At 48.7% G+C, this 19,113-nt stretch overlaps 3 protein-coding genes across 8 annotated transcripts in view; 1 reads left to right on the top strand and 2 right to left on the bottom strand.

The window, feature by feature from the left end:
- The window catches only part of SLC38A6 (solute carrier family 38 member 6), a 41,095-nt gene extending 38,318 nt beyond the window's left edge, over positions 1-2,777 (bottom strand). The window contains exons 1-3 of the mRNA XM_080592852.1: positions 2,577-2,777; positions 2,354-2,469; positions 1,592-1,665 (exon numbers count right to left, since the gene is read on the bottom strand). Of these exons, the coding sequence (XP_080448978.1) occupies positions 1,592-1,665; positions 2,354-2,469; positions 2,577-2,762 (376 nt within the window). The 5' untranslated portion in view covers positions 2,763-2,777. The remainder of the gene's footprint in view (positions 1-1,591; positions 1,666-2,353; positions 2,470-2,576) is intronic.
- Positions 2,778-2,846: 69 nt separating this feature from the next.
- On the top strand, positions 2,847-8,046 carry TRMT5 (tRNA methyltransferase 5). 5 transcript variants are annotated; one of them, XM_080592847.1, is made up of 6 exons: positions 3,087-3,450; positions 3,551-3,761; positions 4,067-4,716; positions 5,114-5,238; positions 6,752-7,406; positions 7,747-8,046. In XM_080592847.1, the coding sequence occupies exons 2-6, from the start codon at positions 3,721-3,723 to the stop codon at positions 7,809-7,811; spliced, it is 1,536 nt and encodes a 511-aa protein (XP_080448973.1). In that variant the 5' UTR covers positions 3,087-3,450; positions 3,551-3,720; the 3' UTR covers positions 7,812-8,046. The 5 variants fall into 5 exon arrangements, with proteins under 5 accessions (XP_080448975.1, XP_080448973.1, XP_080448976.1 ...); XM_080592850.1 differs by having other exon boundaries at positions 3,089-3,450; positions 3,551-3,689; XM_080592849.1 differs by lacking the exons at positions 3,087-3,450; positions 3,551-3,761 and adding an exon at positions 2,847-2,962.
- Positions 8,047-10,123: 2,077 nt separating this feature from the next.
- Positions 10,124-19,113, bottom strand: part of MNAT1 (MNAT1 component of CDK activating kinase) — a 124,425-nt gene continuing 115,435 nt past the window's right edge. For both annotated transcript variants that reach the window (XM_080592853.1, XM_080592854.1), the window contains exon 8: positions 10,124-11,332. In XM_080592853.1, coding sequence (XP_080448979.1) covers positions 11,212-11,332 — 121 coding nt within the window. In that variant the 3' untranslated portion in view covers positions 10,124-11,211. The remainder of the gene's footprint in view (positions 11,333-19,113) is intronic.

A 19,113-nucleotide genomic window follows, 5' to 3' on the forward strand; every position in this document is an offset into this window, starting at 1 on the left:
TTAACATGAAATTAGTTCAATAATTTACAGAAATTACAGTAAAATCTCCCCCCAACCCCCTCCCCCCCAAAAAAAACAAAAAACACACACAAACAGAGAGGGCCATAAAGCCAGCAGATATCTCAACATAGTTCTAGAGCTAGTATGACCTGTCAACATTAAGTGATAACCAATTACTAAACATAAGGTGCTAATTTCAGACAACGTAAATACTTTACCCTGTCATTCAGTATTATTTTTTTGGTTTTGGATATATGCATTTCAAAAATTCTTTCTGGAGGTAGAATTTTGCCTTTGAACAATAAATGAGTTAAACCATTCTTGTGTGTTAGCTCTCTCTAAGTTTAGTTTTCCCCCCTTTCCTTCCTTTGCACTATCCCCAGCAGTTCTTTTGCAAGGATATCTTCTTATTTTACAAGATAACAACGCAATACTACCTAGTGCCTACGTAATACAGAACCTCAGATCATTTTTTTGTAATATTTGTTCACCTCTTCTCTCAAACTCCCTTTTTTTTCAAATGTATCTTTCTAGCTATTTATTTCAGGTCTTGAATCTTTTCTAATAAACAGAGCTCCAAGAGGGAAAAAAAGAATGCCAGAAACTTGGTCCCAAATCATCAAACAGCCACCGATATCACACATTACAGTATCCCTACCTCCGAAGACTTTTTTAAAGAATGTATGAAGAAGATCACTCAACAGGTGAAGACAGGAGCAGCAGATCTAAGAAGAATCAGGAAGCAATCATCTGAGAGACCAAAGCTAGCTATAGAAAGCACAGCCAATAAGGAAGAAATGGAAGCTTTCTCCCACCACCTTTGAAAAGAGGGGAAAACAGATGAGATGGAAACAATAACCAGGTGACTGGAAGAGATGGAGAATTCCTCCAGTAACATCTTTGCATACCAGAACTCAAGGAACCAGCCAGTTGTTTCGGTAACCGTTTTTAAAAAGCAAGAATTAAAACATTAGCAGCAGATTAGAAATCAGATGTTAGAATCTACTCTTTAGACATTCTCAAAGCAGTATAATTTCTAACTAAGGACTGCGATACGACTTCACATTATCAAAAATGCTGTAATAACACACATCCATAGAGTGCCATGGGAATTATAACAACTCGGTTTGATTACAAAACCTGACAGGTATCCATTTGGAACAGTGAATAGTTCTATACAAGTAGAGTAATGAAAGTTGGCTGTTTGTGGATCTTACTTTGCTGAAAGCAACAGTGAGACTGTGCATAAAGACAACCACACACGAAAATGGTGTGGTCCAACTGGCACCAAAACAATTTTGCTACCGACATACAGTATCTCTCTTTTTGGAGAGATGATAGATGTATTTTGAAAAAAAGTAAAACTGAAAATCTAGAAACCAGATAGTTTTGCACTTCCTTTTTATAATACATTTTGAAATTACAATTCTATGGCAATTAGCAATCATTAAAAACCTAACGTATTTCAACAGCAGTGAAGTAGACATGGCAATATGTTAACATGTTGTTAATTATAATAATTATAGGGGTTCATGTCTTTGTACTACAGGCAAGGAAAAATTTCACTGTTAGATAAATCCTTCCCACTTACCAGTCTGAATGCACATACTGAGCAGAAGAAACACAGAGTAAGAGGCAAGGCTGGCAACAATCAGCAGCAAGATGCTAAAAATACAAGAGGGTGAAATTTAAGGCATTTTTACAGGTCAATGCAGTTTCTTTTTTTTAAAAAAAAAAAAAAGATTCCATTGCAAACAGTGTATCACAGGACACAATTTCCTCATTTTATGGCTTTTCTTTGCTGACTGTGGTTCACTTGGTCGCTGACTGTCCCAACCCGCTAAACCCCACCGCTTCTCGTATCGTGCACCACTGCGTAGGGTGAAGACATGAATCGCAGCGAGGACGTGACACAGAAACGTGTGCACACAGGAACACAAAGGGTAACTTGAAATAAAGCCAGGTTTGTGACCAGAAGGCGGTGAGAGCTGACAGCCCCGGCCCACTCCCAGCTCGGTGCACGCACCCGGCGGCGGCACCAGTGGGTTCACGCATTTTGGGTGGGCAGGCACCCCGCTCCCAAAGGCCCATTTCTGCAGCACGGCGGTGCTCGGACATAAATATATCGGTGCAGGGGGATGTAAATATACGGGTCCGGTGGGAGAAACGCCCAATAAATCAGCACCGAGCAGCAAATATGGGCAGCGCTCGCGCTGGGCCAGATGTGAGCAACCAGAGGCATGAGAGCTCACCCAGGGATGCCCACAGCACACGGTACTCGCTGCTCCTTGGGCCCCTGTCCCTGTCCCTGTAATTAATCACCCTCCCCGCCGTAATTAATCCCCCCGCTCACCTGAAGCCCAGGACGCCCGTGCTGGCCATGGCGAAGGACAAGCCCAGCGCCCCGCTGCCCATGATCGCGTTCATCAGGTTCAGCACCGCGCAGCCGAAGGAGGAGCCGGGGGGCCGCTGGGGAAGGAAGGGCAGGGCGGCGTGAGGCGAGACCCCAAACCCCGACCCCAAACCCCAGCCCCGAGCCCCCCCCAGCCCCTCCCGGCGCCCCCCCTCTCACGCACGCTGCTGGGCGGCGGCGGCGGCAGCAGCAGCGGGGCGGACTCGTCCCAATCCCGATCCTGGTCCTGGTCCTGATCCCAGTCCCAACCCCGGTCCCCGTCCCAATCCCGGTCCCGGTCCCGGTCCCGGTGCCCATCCCCGGGCCCCGCGCCCCCCTCCCGGCCCCGCGCCCCCCGCGGCTCCTCCATGGCCCCGCCCGCGCCGCGGCTCCGGGAGGGGCGGGGCCGAGCCGCACCGAGGGGGCGTGGCTACAGGCGGAGGGGGCGTGGCCTCGACGCAAACCCCGCCCCCTGCCTCTCGGCCGGGCGGAGCGGCCTCAACGTCACGGTGCGCGCGGCGGCGATGACGTCACGACGGCGCCGGCGCGCGCGGCGCGGCTCGGTATGAGGTGAGGGCGGGGTGGGTGAGGGGGGGGGGTGGCGGGCGCGCGGTTGCCATGGCTACCGCTTCCCCCCAGCTCCCCCCCTCCCACCCCCGGTTGCCATGGCAACCGCGCGGCCTACCCGCGGGGCTGCCCCGGGCCGGCCTGGGCCTAGGCCGCGGCCGGGGCCGGGCCGTGCTGGGGGAGCGGCTGCGGGACCCCCGCCGCCGTCTGGGGGTCGCGGCCCCCGGTGGGGCCTCGCCAGGCCCTCCCCGGGCACCCCCGGCCCTCCGCGGGGAACGCGGTGTTTGGTTGTGAGCCAGCGGGGCAGGGAGGAGCGCCCTGCCGGGAGCTGGCTCGGAGCTGGGTTGTCGCCGCCAGCCCCCGGGCTGAAAGCAAACTGCCCGGGCAGTCAGGGAGCACGTCGGGCTCCAGCCCTGCCGGCCCCGTCGGTCCCCGTCAGGAGGGAAAGGCAGGGCCCCTCAGGCTGTCTGCGGCGGGGGAAGCACTTAAAGGTGTGCGGAGCTACTGCTCAGGTCGCCGTGCTCACGAACGAGCTGTGCAGAGTGGTTCGGTCTCTGAACAGGCGTTATTAATTCCTCCCCGTACCTGCAGGAGAACTCTGCCTTTAACCCGTGGTCTTTCTGCCAACTGAGGCGGTCCGTGAAGTAATGACACTACAGAGCGTGTAACCCCCTACACGGGGCTACAGGAGGCAGGAATTGCTACAGACCAACAGTGACCACTGTTGCTGGTAACTGTTTTCTAGCAACCGCTGCTTGGTAATGCATCTTATCAGAAGAGATCCAACAGCAGGGTCAAGACGGTAGAATTTTTTTATTTGGCTTGCTGGGATTAATACTGCATTTATTAGAATAGAGAGAGGCTGTTGGGTTTTGGCAGGAGAGGCTTGTCTCACTGCTTCAAGTTAGCTAAAGTTTAAAAATGCGTTTGCAGAAGGACAGAGATTTGTAGGGTATAATTCATAATAAAGAGCTTTTACAAAGCTATTGTGGGTTCTTTGGTACTAATGGAAATTCTAGTTTAAGAGACCAGCAAATCCATGTGATTTGCAGCCTTTTTAATGGAATGATTACATAATGTCTATAAAATGAATAATTTCTCTTCTAGGACGTTATGGAGATTTGGATACTCTGCCAGACTACTGAAAACTAATCATTCTAGGACAGCTGCATCAAATACATCATTTCCAGCAGTTTGGATGCTATTGGCGCAACATCCTGGCAGAATACCTGGACTCTCTGCGGTAGCTCAGAAAGCCAGTTTTTGTACAATGCGTGAAACCGTGGAGGATAACGCCGACCCCGAACTGTACTCGCCGCATCCCGAAGTGCGTGGGATGACCCTGCTCAACAGAGAAGCTTTCAAAAGGACGGTCGTCGTTCCGGTTCTTAAAGTAAAGAAAGAAATTGTACATACTTTGATGAAGTCCCTGAAGCACGCGGTACTACAGCGTCCTGGTCTAAAGAGAGTGATTGAGGATCCAGGAGATGAGGGCAGTAAACTTGTTATACTGGATCCTCATAAAGTACCAGAATTCTCACTGGGACAGGCAGAGCAGGAGGTATTAAAGCAGCTTAACATTCCTCCTGAGGTATCCAGGTATAACTTGGAGCTGACGTACGAGAATTTCAAGTCAGAGGAGATCCTCCGGGCAGTCCTTCCTGAAGGCCAGGATGTCGCCTCTGGTTTTAGCCGCGTTGGTCACATAGCTCATTTCAATCTTAGGGACCATCAGCTCCCTTACAGACATTTGATTGGTAGGTAGAACGACTCTGATCAGAAAAGTAATTTTTTACTTCCAAAGATATTTCTACAAGTATTCTACCGATAAATTACTACATGTACAAAGAAAACTTCAAAGCACTCTTTGTTGCTTTACGTTTTGGCTTTAAATAGCTTTGTGCAGATCTCTACCTGTACACAAAGGGCAGTTCTTTCCTCTTAGGGTAATTGCAGTCGCACTTCACTGAGCATGGGATCAGGGTAAAGTATGTGCTTTAGTAAGATCCCGCAACATCTGCAATCGTTAGAGGGAGGTTGTTCTAATGCACACTTAATTTTATAAACGTGACTGTAGACTGTTGAGTTTGTATCTCTTAGAACATCCACAGGCTGCAGTCCCCTAACCAGCGTATCTCGTGCCCTTTCTTGCAGGACAGGTTATAATCGACAAGAATCCAGGCATCACCTGCGTGGTGAATAAAACCAGCATTATTGACAGCACGTACAGAAACTTTGAAATGGAAGTGCTCGCTGGAGAGAGCAACCTGGTCACTAAGGTAGAGGATTTTTTCCCCTTCTATTTTAAATTTAATGTGCTGAAAGCCGAAGACACGTACTGGAAAGCTGTGAGGAAGAGACACTGATAACACCATTTATTTGCACGGTGCCCTTCCTCACTCCTTTTGGAGTGCGAGAGTTGGCAGTTACTTCTGTCTTCCTTTGTCCTGCTCTGCCACGAGCAAACTCACAGCCATAGGGATCAAGAAGGTAAGTGTTCTTCCCAGCTCACAGCCTACTTTGAATAACATGTAAAAGCAGCTGAAGTAGAGGTTTCTTACCAAGATACTAGTTACAAACTTGAAGGGGGTATTTCTCACTCTGAGGCCGAAACATTTAGTGGATTTGATCTAAAAAATAAAAGTTTCTTAATTTTACCAGTCCTTGTACTTAAATCTGTCTGGCTTTGCAACTTAGGCAAGAGTTTGCCTGATCCTGTTTCTTTTTCTGACAGCTAGAGGACAGACCTCATCTCATTTATTTTGAGATTTTTCATGTGAACAGCATTATTAAACTGCCAAGTATTCTTCCCTTGGGGATTCTTGTCTTTAGCTGGAACCTTGGCCGCTGGTTTGACCAAAAAATATCTTTCATAGCTGTTAGCAGTTTTATTCTTTTAGGAGAGAAAATATGAGGTTACCAAAGTAAAACGTTGAATAGCTCGGTGGCAAAGAACAGCACATGGACGCAGAAGGCATTTGAACCGTCAGGTCAGAAGGGACGATCAAATATTTTGGAGATGATATTAGCCCGTTACGCACACATCTGGCACACCACCGGGCTGCGCGTGGGGGAATGCCGGTACACCTCAGCGTGTTCCTTCCTGGCAAAGCAAACGCTGCGGTGATTTGGGTCGTAAGTTACTGCAGAGTCACGCCGTGCGAGTGTGGTAGAGCAAAGTGGGCGTTATCCTGCATCCCTCTCTCATCGGAACAGGCACCGTTTCTTTGTAGGTCTGTTCGTAGGATAGCGGCCATCGCAAAGTCTGGGTTTGGCTCTGTTTCCAGACTCCCGTCACCCCGAGAGATAAAACGCAGTATTTTTTCAAGCTGCGCAATTGGCTCCCAGCGGCTTTGAATTTGGCTGAGTGCTGCCGTTCCCGTGCTGCAGCATTCTCAGGCACTTACTGACTGTGTCGACGCTGTGCTAAGGAGGGTTTGAGGCATCTTCCCAAGATCTGCTTTCAATAACGGAGTTTTCAGACAGCCACAAAGCGTTTGGAAAGCCTCAGGTTTTTATTTTATGGTCATTCTAAGTTGCTGCTTTATTTCCACCTGGTGACTAAGACATGCGTAAGCCAGCCATGTGGATTGACAGTTGGAACGTTCCTGATGGCTACTCCCGATGAGTAGGCCTGTTTATACAAGATTTCTGTGCACTATTAATGGGACAAATGTCGGTGTACACATTTTGATAAAGCACCTTGTTTTTCAGCCGTCTTAATTATTGATACTACTTTAACATGTCTGGAATTTGAACACAGAGGCTTAACCAAATGTTTTGGACTTTCAGGTCAAAGAAAATAATATCTCATATGACTTGGACTTTGCTAAGGTCTACTGGAACCCCCGTCTTTCCACAGAACATGGCCGTATCGTTGAGCTTTTAAAGCCCGGGGATGTCCTTTTCGATGTCTTTGCTGGGATCGGACCTTTTGCTATCCCGGCAGCAAAGAAAAAGTGCGTCGTATTTGCAAATGATCTCAACCCTGAATCCTACAAATGGCTTCTGCACAACTGCAAGCTAAACAAAGTAGACAACAAAATCAAAGCATTCAACCTGGATGGCAGAGACTTCCTCCTGGGGCCAGTAAGAGAAGAACTTAGTAAAGCGCTCGCGCTTGAAAAAGAGGAGCAGAAACCCGCTGTCCATATAGTCATGAATTTGCCAGCTTCGGCTCTTGAATTTCTGGATGTTTTCAGGCATCTCTTGGTCGGAGAGCCCTGCAGCGCTGCTCTCCTTCCCACAGTGCACTGCTACGGCTTCTCCAAACATGAAAACCCAGCCAAAGAGATTCAGGAACGGGCCGAGGCTTCGCTGGGAGCCTCCCTGGACGGGCGCTGTTCTACGTACCTGGTGAGGAACGTTGCCCCGAACAAGGAGATGCTGTGCATTAGCTTCCAGGTTCCAGCGGATGTGCTGTACAAGAGGCCCTGCCCCGCTGAAGGTGAGGAACAGCCCTCCCGCGTGGCTTCGGGCTGTCAGCCTGCACCTTTTGCCCTTTCAGGCCGGTCCCACCTTGTCTGTCCTGTGTGTCAGTGCTGTTACGGTGTGGCACCCAGATGCAGGTCAACATGCAGCGTGGTGCAGGTCTTCTGAAAGTCTTCTTTGGCACTTGGTAAAGAAAAGACCTCCCTCACTGCTGTAACAGTTTTCTTTGTGACCATTAATCCTGATCCTAAGCCCCATCACTTCTTGTTAAATCCCTTAAGCATTGCACGGCTTGTGGTTCGGTTCCGTCTGTTTCCCGTATGTTAACTAACTGAATTTTTCTAACTTTCTTCCAGAAAAACCAGCCTCTAAGCGTCTGCGTACCAACAAAGATTTTACTGAAGAAAAGTTAGCGAGTTGAAGACCAGAGTTTGGGTAACAACCTTACTAGTTTGTGTAAGGTACGCCTAGGTTACGTCTCGCCTACCCCTTGAATTGTTTGACGAACACCAGTGTTACCTGCCTGAGGTGCAGAGCTGCACAGTGCGTGTCGCAACTCTCCTTTGTGAGCATCGCTTCCTGCATTTACCGTTTCTAATTGTGGGATCAACAACCAGATCGATATTGTTCAAAACAATAAAACAGCTTTTTTATAACAGTGTTTTGGTACTCTCCTGTCTCACACCCTGTGATAATTCAGTGACACAGACTGGGGTCATTTTTAGCAGTGCTATTTTGAACGTGTGCAGTTTGTCGTGCAAACAGGTTTTTATATTTTGTGGGCCTGGCAAGATGACTTGCATGGCCCCTGCATTTACAGTTTAGAATGGGATTTTCTTCGACAAACGGTTTTGGTGGTTAAGAGTACGAGGTTACTGTTGGCAGATGCACAACCAGCTCTTGTGTAAGCAAGATAACCTCTCAAAAACTTGATCTCAGGTAGAAAGAGGCACAAGTAGCCGTGTATACTTGCTCCTGGGCTTTTGGAGCAATAAATGCTTTTTACCACGATGGGATTTAGCTGGGGATTAGTTGGCTCCTAGCTTAGCGTTTGCCCACAGGTAGCGCAGGAAAGGCTCTGATGCCATTTGCACACTTGCAGGTTAGGGACACACCCATTAAAGCACCAGACTGAAAAACAGCGCATGGCTGATGGGGCCTCTCGCCGTCAGACCTTTTCCTCCTTTGACTCCTGTGCCTCTCTTCTCTGAGCTCTGCCCCACCTCTGGCTGCCCCCCTGATCAGTCCCTGCATGATCTTGCTGCCTGGCTGCTCGCGTTCTGCAGGGAGTTGAAAGGCCTCTGCCTTTGATTTGGTTTTCTTCCCCATCCAAACTATTGTTGGGCAATGTCAACCACAAATAATTTATTTGGCCAGAGAACTCCCATCGCCCTCGGTTTCAGACATTTTCCTTCGGCCCCAGCTCAGAGCTCCCGCCTAGCAACACTTACCACGCGCCCACCTCCCTCCCTGGCCCTGCTGCCGCCGCGCCAGCGCTGGGTTCTGGGACCCGCTGTCCTGGGTCGCACCCAACGTGCGGCTGCGGCCTGGGGGTGAGGGCTGCTCAGGGGCTCTGGCACAGCCTTCCCCTTGTTTTGGGCCAAGCTTTCGTGGCTCGGTTCCTGCTGGAGTGCCTTTATCAGCGGGGGCAGGGGGATGACCATGACTCACCCGTACGTCGTGGAAGCAGCTGTACAGATTACGTCCCCGACCTGCCACTCCTGCACGAGCATTCCTCCGCTGGCCTTTGAAGTGGCATCACAACAGCTTTAACCTCTTTGTCCTTTCTGTCAGTGACGGTCATATCACATCCTACCGCTCGCTGCCCCTCTGAGAGCAAGAGCTGGACTCGCCTCCAGCCCACGATGTGCACCCGGGAATGATGCAGCCACGCAGCGCCCTGCGCTAAGCCCCGGCCGGTAACGGAGGGGAAACGCAGCTCGCTCGGCGTCTGCAGCTTCACAGCCCGAGCTCAGGGCTTGGCACTGCTGCACCAACAGCAGCCTGGCTTCGGTCACCGCCTTCATGTTGTGTTCAGCACGTCATCTACGTAACGCCGAGCTTCAGTACGGGACTAAAATGTCCCAGGGCAGGGAAGAAGGGTTTTCGTACTGGCATTTTTGTTCGCTGAGGGATTACACGCCACTGTTGTTTTAGCAGCCTGACCTTAGTTACGTGCAAGTCAGTGGAATAAATCGAATTGTATTCAATAGCAGGCTTTTTCCCCGTATTTGTGCGCAGCTGCCCCTTCTGCATATAAACCACATCCACGAGCAGCAGCTAGGCAGTGCACAGACAAGTTGTGTATTTACACGGTAGGTGTTAATAGCGCGCACAGTTCCGCACTCACCAGGCTCACCAGCTGCAGCTTTACCAGCCGAAGGGAAACCAGGTATCGGCGAGGTCTGGGTGAGCGCGGCATCCTGTGGGCGAGGCGGATCCCGGAGGGGCTGCGGCCACCCTGATGCCTGCTGGGAAGAGGAGGCAGCCTGGCAGGGGTCTGGGATGGAGGCAGGGAACTCCCAAGGGTTTTCTGCCTCAGGTCAGGGTGCCTGCCCAGCGGGGAGCCGCGCTCCGCAGGCTGCGTACGGCCCTTTACACCTCAGCCTTGTGCGCGGCAATACCTGTCAGCAGCTGTTCTGGGCACAACACAATAGGATTTCGGAGAAAGGGAAACGTAAATTTTGGCACCTCCCTCTCCCTTCCTTAATAAAAGAAGCACTAAGTCTGGAATAGAGCTGCTTCTCTTTATTACAACATAGCAAAAAATACATTCATTTAGTACACTCCTCAGAGCAGTATTCAACGACCATTAACGGATGACCTATAAAACGTGGCCCAGGCTTTACTCTAGCGGTGCTCATTGTCCTGAGCAGTTTCCAGTCTCCTGCAATTTATACATATTCATGGAAAAAACATCCCGAGACAGGAACCCCGCTTCTGCTGCAATCAGTATACGTTCCGCCACTAAGTGAGGCGCGGGGATATATCAAAGCAGCAGCTCAAGGGGGAAGGATTATCCCAAAAGCCAGACAAAGGGATGCTCCTGCCAAAAGAAGATCCCAAACACTTGACAGAAAAGTTGCAAATGGAGCTAAATAGGGAAAAAATAAACCAATTTTGACTACTTTAATGAACCAGCTTTATATAAAGGCATCTTAGATTGCTTTAGAGGAACACAGTTGAAAGACTTGCAGCTACAGGTTTTGCTCGTTTTCCAGTCAAAGGTAACAACCAAGTGACATCAGGATGGATCCTACATAACACTTGTGTCAGCACAGTTCCAGGGTTTCTCGTCTCATCCAGCTGGCAGGAGGAAAAACCCACTTGCCTGAACTGGGGAAACTAGTTTTATGGGAAGAAAATGTAGGCTTGAATATTGACACTAAATGTTATAATCAAAATGGCATTTAAATGCTTGTGCAAATAAAACCCTGCAATAAGAATAAAGCCACAAACTTTAATAAAAAAGTCTGGCTTTATTTAAAAAAATTTACAAGTGTATTTTTTTAAACCTCAAACATACACAGCTGAGTTATTCACATCTTCCATTAGATGTGGCTTATTGCTTCAGCCTCCCTCAGCAAAGTGCCACATGACTAACGAGTTTCCCCCTCCGCAAAAATGTATCTACCATTTTACAAAGCTCTCCTGTAGACTTTTTTTTTTCCCTTTAACACTTAAACACAGCTGGTTTTACACACAAAAGTGACTGCAGCTTAGCCATTGTGCAGATGGCAGCAATTTTACCCAACCTTTGCTGGCTTGACTTGCTTCCCACTCCGTTTAGTGTCCCTTCATCGCAGGCTGGCGTACGCTGGCTAACTGGGGTACCAGAAGAGACCACTGAAAGCATCCTGTAGGGCTCGGTGACACGCCAGGGAAGAAGTGTAGCCCCCAGCAAGATCCTGCGAAGAGGCGGCTCGTACGTGGTTGAGATACCTAAAATAAAGAGAAGCATTACTTTAGCACAGAAATAAATATGTCAGACACCTGCGCGGTTCCAGTACGGCGGGGCTGAGGCTGTTTTTTGGGAGAAAGCACAGAGACAGAAGCTGCGAGGCACCTATGGACGTGTCAGTACTGAACTTTCCTTAGTCCCACAGAAGTGCTGGAGCTGACAGCTGGCCTTCGGACGAGCTGCACAGCCACGGCACTGAAAAAACTGGGGCCGAACTTTCTGCTCCCAGGCCCATCGGTATCTGGAGTAAGTCCACCGACACCAGGCAATTACATCAGTACGAGGTTGTCGTCAACATTTTGGCTAAAAAAAAACCCTCCAAACCCCACCATTAATTCGTTAAGCATCACAACCAACTCGCGGAGCCGCCTGATTTCCCCCAAACCAGCCAGACCGACGACATGCAGCTGAAGCACGGCACCCACGCTGCTGCTCCCTCAGGCCCTCGGCTCCCCGTCGCCCCGAGGGCCCAAACGCAGTCTCTGCACACAGAGAGCTCCCTTTAAAGCCGTCTGCTCGGCGGGGCTTCAGTGTTTTCATTCAATGCTGTAACCCTGCAGTTTGTGCATCCCACATAATACAAACATAGAAAAGGATTCTCAGCTAGTTTTGCACCAAAACCCCACCAAATAATGGTTAACAACCAAAAAACACAGACTGTGCTTAGCGCTATCAACACACTGCCTCAAGCTTTGAGCACCAGAGAACATGCCATAAATGAGAACTGCTTTTCGCAGTTGCAGTGCAAGCCACTGAGCTTCAGCTAGCTGTTTTGATTCATCACTTGGTACATGTTGCTCCTGGGAAGGTTGAGTCATTCCACCTCTGGCTTGGCAATTCAAGCATAAACTTGCAAAACGCATACAGCCTTTTATAATGTTATCCCAAGAAACCTAAACCAGCTGCACTTCTGGCAGGAAAATACAGGACCACCAGTAAAATATCCAAAACAGTTGCATCTTTTAATTTATGACTATACATTGTTTCCATAAAGAGTATATAAAACAGGTCAGATTTTATAGGTAAGACATAATAAACAGTCATACCTATTGATGCCATAAATGTGTAGAAAAAGAGGTTACTTAAAAATGATTAATTACAGTTTTAAAACTATTTCATGAACCTAATAACCGCAACAGGCAGACACAAGCAGCACTTCTGAGTTACTGCGAGGAGGATGCTAAAGCTGAGACACAATTTGCCTCCTGTGGCCGAGTGTACGTGAGCCCTGCTGCCCGGTACCACCTCGTGATGGAGCACGGTCCTTACGCTCAGCGCTGGTTCCCCTCGGTGCGGACACGGACACTGGGGGAAGAAACCCGCTTCTGACAGCATTTAGTGCAAAGGGAGCTCCAAATGTAACAGCAAAGCTGTTGGCACCTCAATTCGTAAGGACAGACAGTCTGCAGAGAGCTCCCGTTCTGTGGGAGAATGCATTTAATAGATTTAAAAAAAAGAACATTCCACATTCCTGTTACTTGTCCCCTAGTATTTTAGGAGGAAAATCTCACCCTTCCCAAAGGCCTTTTACAACTGCTGTGGGAAACAGGAGCTTTTCCCCCAGCCAGGAACGATGAACGGATACTGACTATAACAAATAATTTCCTTCCAAACACTGGTGTGAAATTACCTCCACCCTCCAAGCCATAGTCTTATAAAATCAATTCCCGTCACAGTCCGATTTTACTCCTATCATGTTTATTTCATCGTACAAGCTTCATTTTCCACTCATGCGTGGAATAGCCCAGAGAAAACAGGGGATTCGTTTGTGTTTCTATATTAACAAAGGCTGGTTGTGTGTTTTTTGCTATTTTTCTTATATATCGCTAAACGGAGGAGAAAGGCAGAGCCTATTGTTTCCCCATTTTAGGTCATCTGAAATCGAGGCGTTAGGCTCGTAGTAAGGGCTGATGTGCAGACATCACAGCACCTCTAGTTACTTGCTATGTGGCCTCTGAAGCAGCACAAAGTCATTATGGCCAAAAAGGCTCAGACCAACTTCTACTACGACAACCCGCGTTCATTCTCCGCGCTCCTGCGAAACAAGCACGATGCACCGCTGGCTGTCAAGCGAGGTCTTTCTCTTCTCGTTAAGTATCTGAATTTAATGCTCCGGGCCCATTTAATGACTGTGGCACGCCGGGCAATTGCAAGAATCCGCTAGGCTGAAGCCACACAACGAGAAGGGAACGAATGTCTCGGCGGCTCCCCCACGCAGCTCCCCGCCTGTGCTGCCCGACTCCTGCCATGCCATCGCCGCAGCATCTCGGAGCTGGATTCCTGGGGTTTCTGGCAGAGGTCAGCACGGCTTTTCATGTGCACCTTTAGAAGAGCACCAGGAAGAAGCGCGTGCCAAGTCTTCCTTCCAAAAGGCAGGCTCAGTTAGGTCTCGGGACCTGGAGGTAATTGCTCCGACTAGTTAGCAAATTCCAGCACACTGGGTCTGTTTTTCATAGGTTTATTTTAAGTACCTGTAAATCTTATAAGCAGAAACCAGGAAAAAGAGGTTTGCTTTTCTGGTGTACGCTTTTTTTTTAATGTGACTTGTTTTTACTGAGGGCAGACTAAACTGCAGTTAAAAAAAGCCTGCACTATTATTTTTGAACCAGGCTGAAGATCTGTGTGTTCCCTGCCCCACGGCTTCACGCTCCCTGCCCGGCGCGGTGCCTGCGCCGCCCGGAGCAGCCCCTCTCCCTCGCTGCAGCCATTCCATGTTGATCTTCCCCATTAACCTTTCACGTGGGTTAAAACACGTCGTATTTTGTTCTTCATGAGCCTTAAGGGGGTTCATTCCGGACCTTTGGTTTCTCATCGCCGTGCGAAAGAAAGCCTCCTGTTTTCAAGGGAAGAGGTGTAATTTACCCTGGGTGCAGAGCCTCAGAACCGAGCCGGCCGTTCCTGGGGGTGGGTTTCCTTCACCTTTTCCCTTTTCCAAGGGCCGTGTCACCGCCACTTCATCAGGAATGACTGGAACCGCTGGAGAGCTCCACGGAGGTGCAGTCCCCGCGACTCCACCGCCGCACAGGCGGCCTCAGCACCGCTCAGCGCGGCCGTGTCGGAAAGCCAGGGGGCCCGGAGTCACACAGCAACACCTGAGCTCAGCACCAAACGCTCTCGCTGCTCAGTGGGGCAGTCCACCCCTGAAGGCAGGCGGAATGAGTTTTTTTTCATCTGGTCAGATTTACCCAGACTGTTTCAGTAGGTCTCCCGAGACCTTGCCTCCCAAACAGGCGCTCGCTTTTCTCTTCCTCGCGCTGCCTTTCTGCCTGATGGCAGTGAAGTGGCTTCTGGAGTCTCCCAATAAGCCGGGGTCTGGCTTGACCGCCCGCTGCGTCTCCCAAGCAGCTGAGCAAGGTGCAAGGAGCCTCCAGGGACCGGCCCCGCTGGATCCAGAGCCAGGCCAAGCTCCTGGATTGCCCCCTGTCTCCCCCAGCCTCAACACTGCATCAGTCCTGGCTCCCAAGTATTCATATCCAATATAAAATATTCTGTATCCTTCCTTTTAAAATGTAAGAGCTATGAATACAGCATTCATTTCACTGTATTTGAAAGCGAGGTACAAGAAAGACCCGTTCTGTAACAGTTCTTAAACTTTTTTTTAAAAAGTTCTTAAACTTTTTTTTAAAAAAAGGACAAGCCCAAACCCCCAGCGTACTTCCCTCCACCCACACAACCAAACCCCTTTAAGGTATTGTTATTCAGGACCATTTCACGCAATCATCCCTTATCTACCCAAGATAAATACACTCCCGGTGGTGTATCTGCTGATGCGTTACTGAAGGTACACGCGGAGCACTGTGTATTTGGCACACAGATTTCGCTTTTTTTTGATCTGTTAGACACTTTAAGGAGGTGAAGAAAAATCACTGACAAGTTGTTTGAGGAAGAAACGATAATGTAATTCTGTTCCACGGAGCAGATTTACTGTTCATCTGATTATCTGCAGTATCCAAGAGAGAGAGTACTGGGGCAGACACGAGATCTGGGCTGTTTTCCAGACTGAGCATTTACATAATGCATACTGGTTGCATGAAAGCAAGCAAAATACTTCCAGTCTGGAAAAGTGTGTCGAGCATTAGTAACACAGCAGCACACGCTGCAGCCCTGCCTCTTTCTGAAGACGGCGTTTTCATTCGATTTACCAGGTCTCTGCGATAAGCTGCTGATGCATTACTCACAGAATCCTTGCAGACGCTGGTTTTATCGGATGGGAGATGCACACCAGAAGCCGGATTCTCTCTGTGGGATTTTTGTTGGTGAGGAATGTGTGGCCTGGGTTACTCGGCAGCCCCTGAGCAGGTAAGAACCGGGCTCTCCGCTCACCTCCGCTTTGGTTTGAACCAGTTCTGTGACGCGGTCGGTCCACGCAGCCCAAACAAAGCGTGTTGATAAAACAAACCAAGTTCATTGTTGTTCTTCGTTTAATAACCCTGGGAAATCCATTCAGGAAGGGGCCTTTGCTAGCTGCTATTCAAATGCACCTAGGCTCTCCCTGTCTCAGAGGCTGCAGTGCCTGAGCACAAAACCACGACGCACAAAGCCGCTGCTCGAAGCAGCAGCCCACAACAGCAATTCACCCCTCCGCAGACTCGCTGCAGACCTGCTCCCAAACCCTCCAGAGTCAAAAAGCAGTCCTTCATCTATTCTAACGGAGACTCTTTGGGCACCTCCGTTACATTCAGACCTTAAAAACCAAACAGGCTATTACCGGTGTCAGAAATTCCTGCTTGAATGACAGCCAGCATCGCCTGTTGCAACACACAACACAACCCCAACGCACCTACTCAACTCCAAACCTTCTGCAGGCCCTGCACCACCAGCTGCTCCTCTCCTCTGCTCCCCAGCTGGAGGCAGCCCCCATCAGCTGCTCCTCTCCTGGGTCCCCCAGGACAACAAGGACGGAAGGGCAGCAATCTGGTGTACAGCTGAACTGGGAGAATCGTGCCCTGGAGAGGAGCAGGTCCGGGGCTGTCTCAAGGAACCGCGATGTCATTTGGTTGATAAATGTGGCGTAACCGTTTTCATTGCTTCAGTTTGAATGTGACTAGGAAGTCAACAAAATGGACAACAAATTACCGTGGCGTGGGGTTTGCTGCAAGCAGCAGCAAACAGGCAGGCAGCCACCCGCTGCAGCAGCCGATGGCTTTTTCTTCTTTTTTAATGACTCTGGATAGCTCTGCGCACACAACTGCAGCAATCAGCATGAATGTCAAAAAACTGCTGAGCACAAGGAGGTCCAAATATGACAGATCTCAGGGCAGACATTGAAAATACATGTTTTTAACCAGATTATGTCACCTGTTAGTCTTGCAACAGGACAGGACCAAGTACAGCCCATAAGACAGGGCTGCAAGGAAAAGTCAATCTAAATACCAAGGAAAGTTTGGGCTACAGAAGAAAAAAACCTGCCAAAGACAGTAACACAGGGCTACCACAAACACCCCCCTCGCAGCCTGGAAACCCCAACAAGATTTCAATCCCATTTGCGGGCAGCAGCTCTACCAGCTCAGATTCAGCTCAGTAAGCCAGCCTGGGTTTTGATTATTAATAACATTGTTTACCTAAGCTAGTTTTCTGCGGGCCTGGGGAGCTGAAATCGCTTACCTAGGTGTCAGATGAGTGCCAGACCCAGCACAAAGGGTGCTGAACTCACTGCTGAATGCCCTGCTCAAACTGCGGGCAAGCCATCCGGTTCCAGCAGACGTTACCTTTGATGACATTTCAAGGGGCTCCTCTGAATTGCTTTGAAATAAACAGATTTATACCTAGGCGATGATTATTTTTTATCCCCTTTACTTAGAGGGAAACTTCAAACAACTTCTGGAATAAGGAAAAGTTAAGAGTCCTCGTCTTGCAACAAACCCTTCAGAGTCAGATGCCTATTGACCCGAGTGTCCCCCTGTTTGTTATAAAGGAAGGTTTAAGAAAAATCCTCTCAGATGGGAGTTTGAGTTCCTGGCTTCTAGAACTTTTATTCTTCAGTTTTCGGTCTTCAAAGAGAAGAACTCCTTTCTACCAGAAATAATTCTTCCCAGTAGAGATGCCAAAAAAATAACCCACCTATCAAATCAATAAAAGAAATCTGGGTCCTCAAGTTGTTCTTTTTTCACCTCTTCCATCTGCTTTTTCTAACTATCGAATTGCTACAAAAGCTGTCGGTGTTTCTGGACAGGAGCTGCACATCAACGGCGTGTGGTGAAACACGGTTCTTCAAAATTAAAATCGTACGGCTCTGCCTCAGCTAACATGGAACAGCACAGAGGTCTGCTACCGGACACGAGCAGGGAAGGCAAAGCCTAGAAAAGTAATATTAGCCGTGAAACAGCTGTCTCTGATAAAGGCGGTTCTGATTCCAAAGGTAGAAATCCTCCCTCTCTTCCTCCGCTCCCTTACATCAAAGGGCAAACATTTCGGATGCTGGCAGCCCGAAGCCACGCGCCGGCTGCAACAGCAACCCCGGCAGCCCCGTGCAGGTTCTCGGAGCTCCCTGATCCGCCGTCCTTCCCGCTCAGCTGCTGCAGCGGCCCATAAAGGGATCTCTGGAGTGTTTAACATCAGAAGTGAGGCACTTTTATTTGATGTTTCGCATAAACTGTTTCCTCTTTTAATGGTGAAGCACATATATAAACTGGAAGAGATCGCTAATTACCTCTGTCTGAGGTTTTATTGCAAATTACCTATGACACTGGTGAGTACAACTGTGAACTTTGCAGCAGAAGTATCTTTAAATTCAAAGACACAAAGTCAAAGAAGTCATCCTCTTTTAGACATTGAGACACGAAAGCCTGGGGGGGGAGAAGAGAACAGAATCAAATTTTCCCGTATTACTTTCCCCAAAAACTTCCTCTTTTTATGATGAAATCCAGGCTCCACAGACCAAGCATTTCCACTGAAGAGCTAATATACGGGGGGATGGGATGGAGGAAGCATCTTCCTGTGACAGCTATCTCAGAGTAAATCTGCAGTACTCATAAGAGAGTGCATCCTGATAAGAAAAAAAAAAAAAATCACTTCTACTTGTAAAGGTTTAAAAAGAAAAATTTGAGAGAGCACCTGGTTCTCCTGCGTGTTCAGAGCACTGCAATTGTACCGGTGCTCTGGTTTTTAAACAGATACAGGACCATAATCAGGTACTCACATTTATTTAACACCCAGATAAACATTTGCCTTTGGAGTAACTGAGAAGCCAATGCTCTTGCCTGAAGGTAAGATGAAAAACTAAGGAGAAATAAAGATCAAAGAAGCGAGGAGAAATGCCTTCTGACCCACAGAAACTATCTGATGTAGTTTTAAAAGAAGTGGATGCTTTCAAGTATAAAGACAGGAAACTAATGATGAAAAAAGGTTTATTGAATAAAGAAAGCTTTGCATTACTCTGACCTAATATGCATTGTGTACGCTGCTGGCTGAATGACAGCCCTGGGATAGCAGGGGCAGGCTGCGCACGGAGGTTTCTGCAGGTGCTGCCCTTGCAGCTGGTTTTAGGCACCTCCAGCCCCACTGCAGGGTCCTACCAAGAAGGCAGCAGCCTCGGTGCCACTATTTCATGCGGAGAAAGACTGCAGACAGAAAGCACTACGGACTCTGGACTTAAAGACTATAGACTGAAATGGCACATAACCCCCTTATAAACAGCGCTGACCTAGTCTCACTTTCAAAGGAACTACAAATCCAATTACACCTGTAGCAATATGTTAAAAATGTTAACAAAGTTCAGTAAGGCTCCTTTACTACCAAGGAGTTATGCGAGCTAGAGATTTAC

This window comes from Anser brachyrhynchus, assembly GCF_964034855.1.
Source record: "Anser brachyrhynchus genome assembly, chromosome: 5".
Taxonomy (NCBI): domain Eukaryota; kingdom Metazoa; phylum Chordata; class Aves; order Anseriformes; family Anatidae; genus Anser; species Anser brachyrhynchus.

What these genes read in the sequence shown, in the direction of transcription:
- TRMT5 (XM_080592847.1), top strand. Translation starts at nt 3,721, where the DNA reads ATGCATCTTATCAGAAGAGATCCAACAGCAGGGTCAAGACG. An exon ending in CCCTTACAGACATTTGATTG is followed by an intron (nt 4,717 to 5,113) that starts GTAGGTAGAACG and finishes CCTTTCTTGCAG; the next exon opens with GACAGGTTATAATCGACAAG. An exon ending in AGAGCAACCTGGTCACTAAG is followed by an intron (nt 5,239 to 6,751) that starts GTAGAGGATTTT and finishes TTGGACTTTCAG; the next exon opens with GTCAAAGAAAATAATATCTC.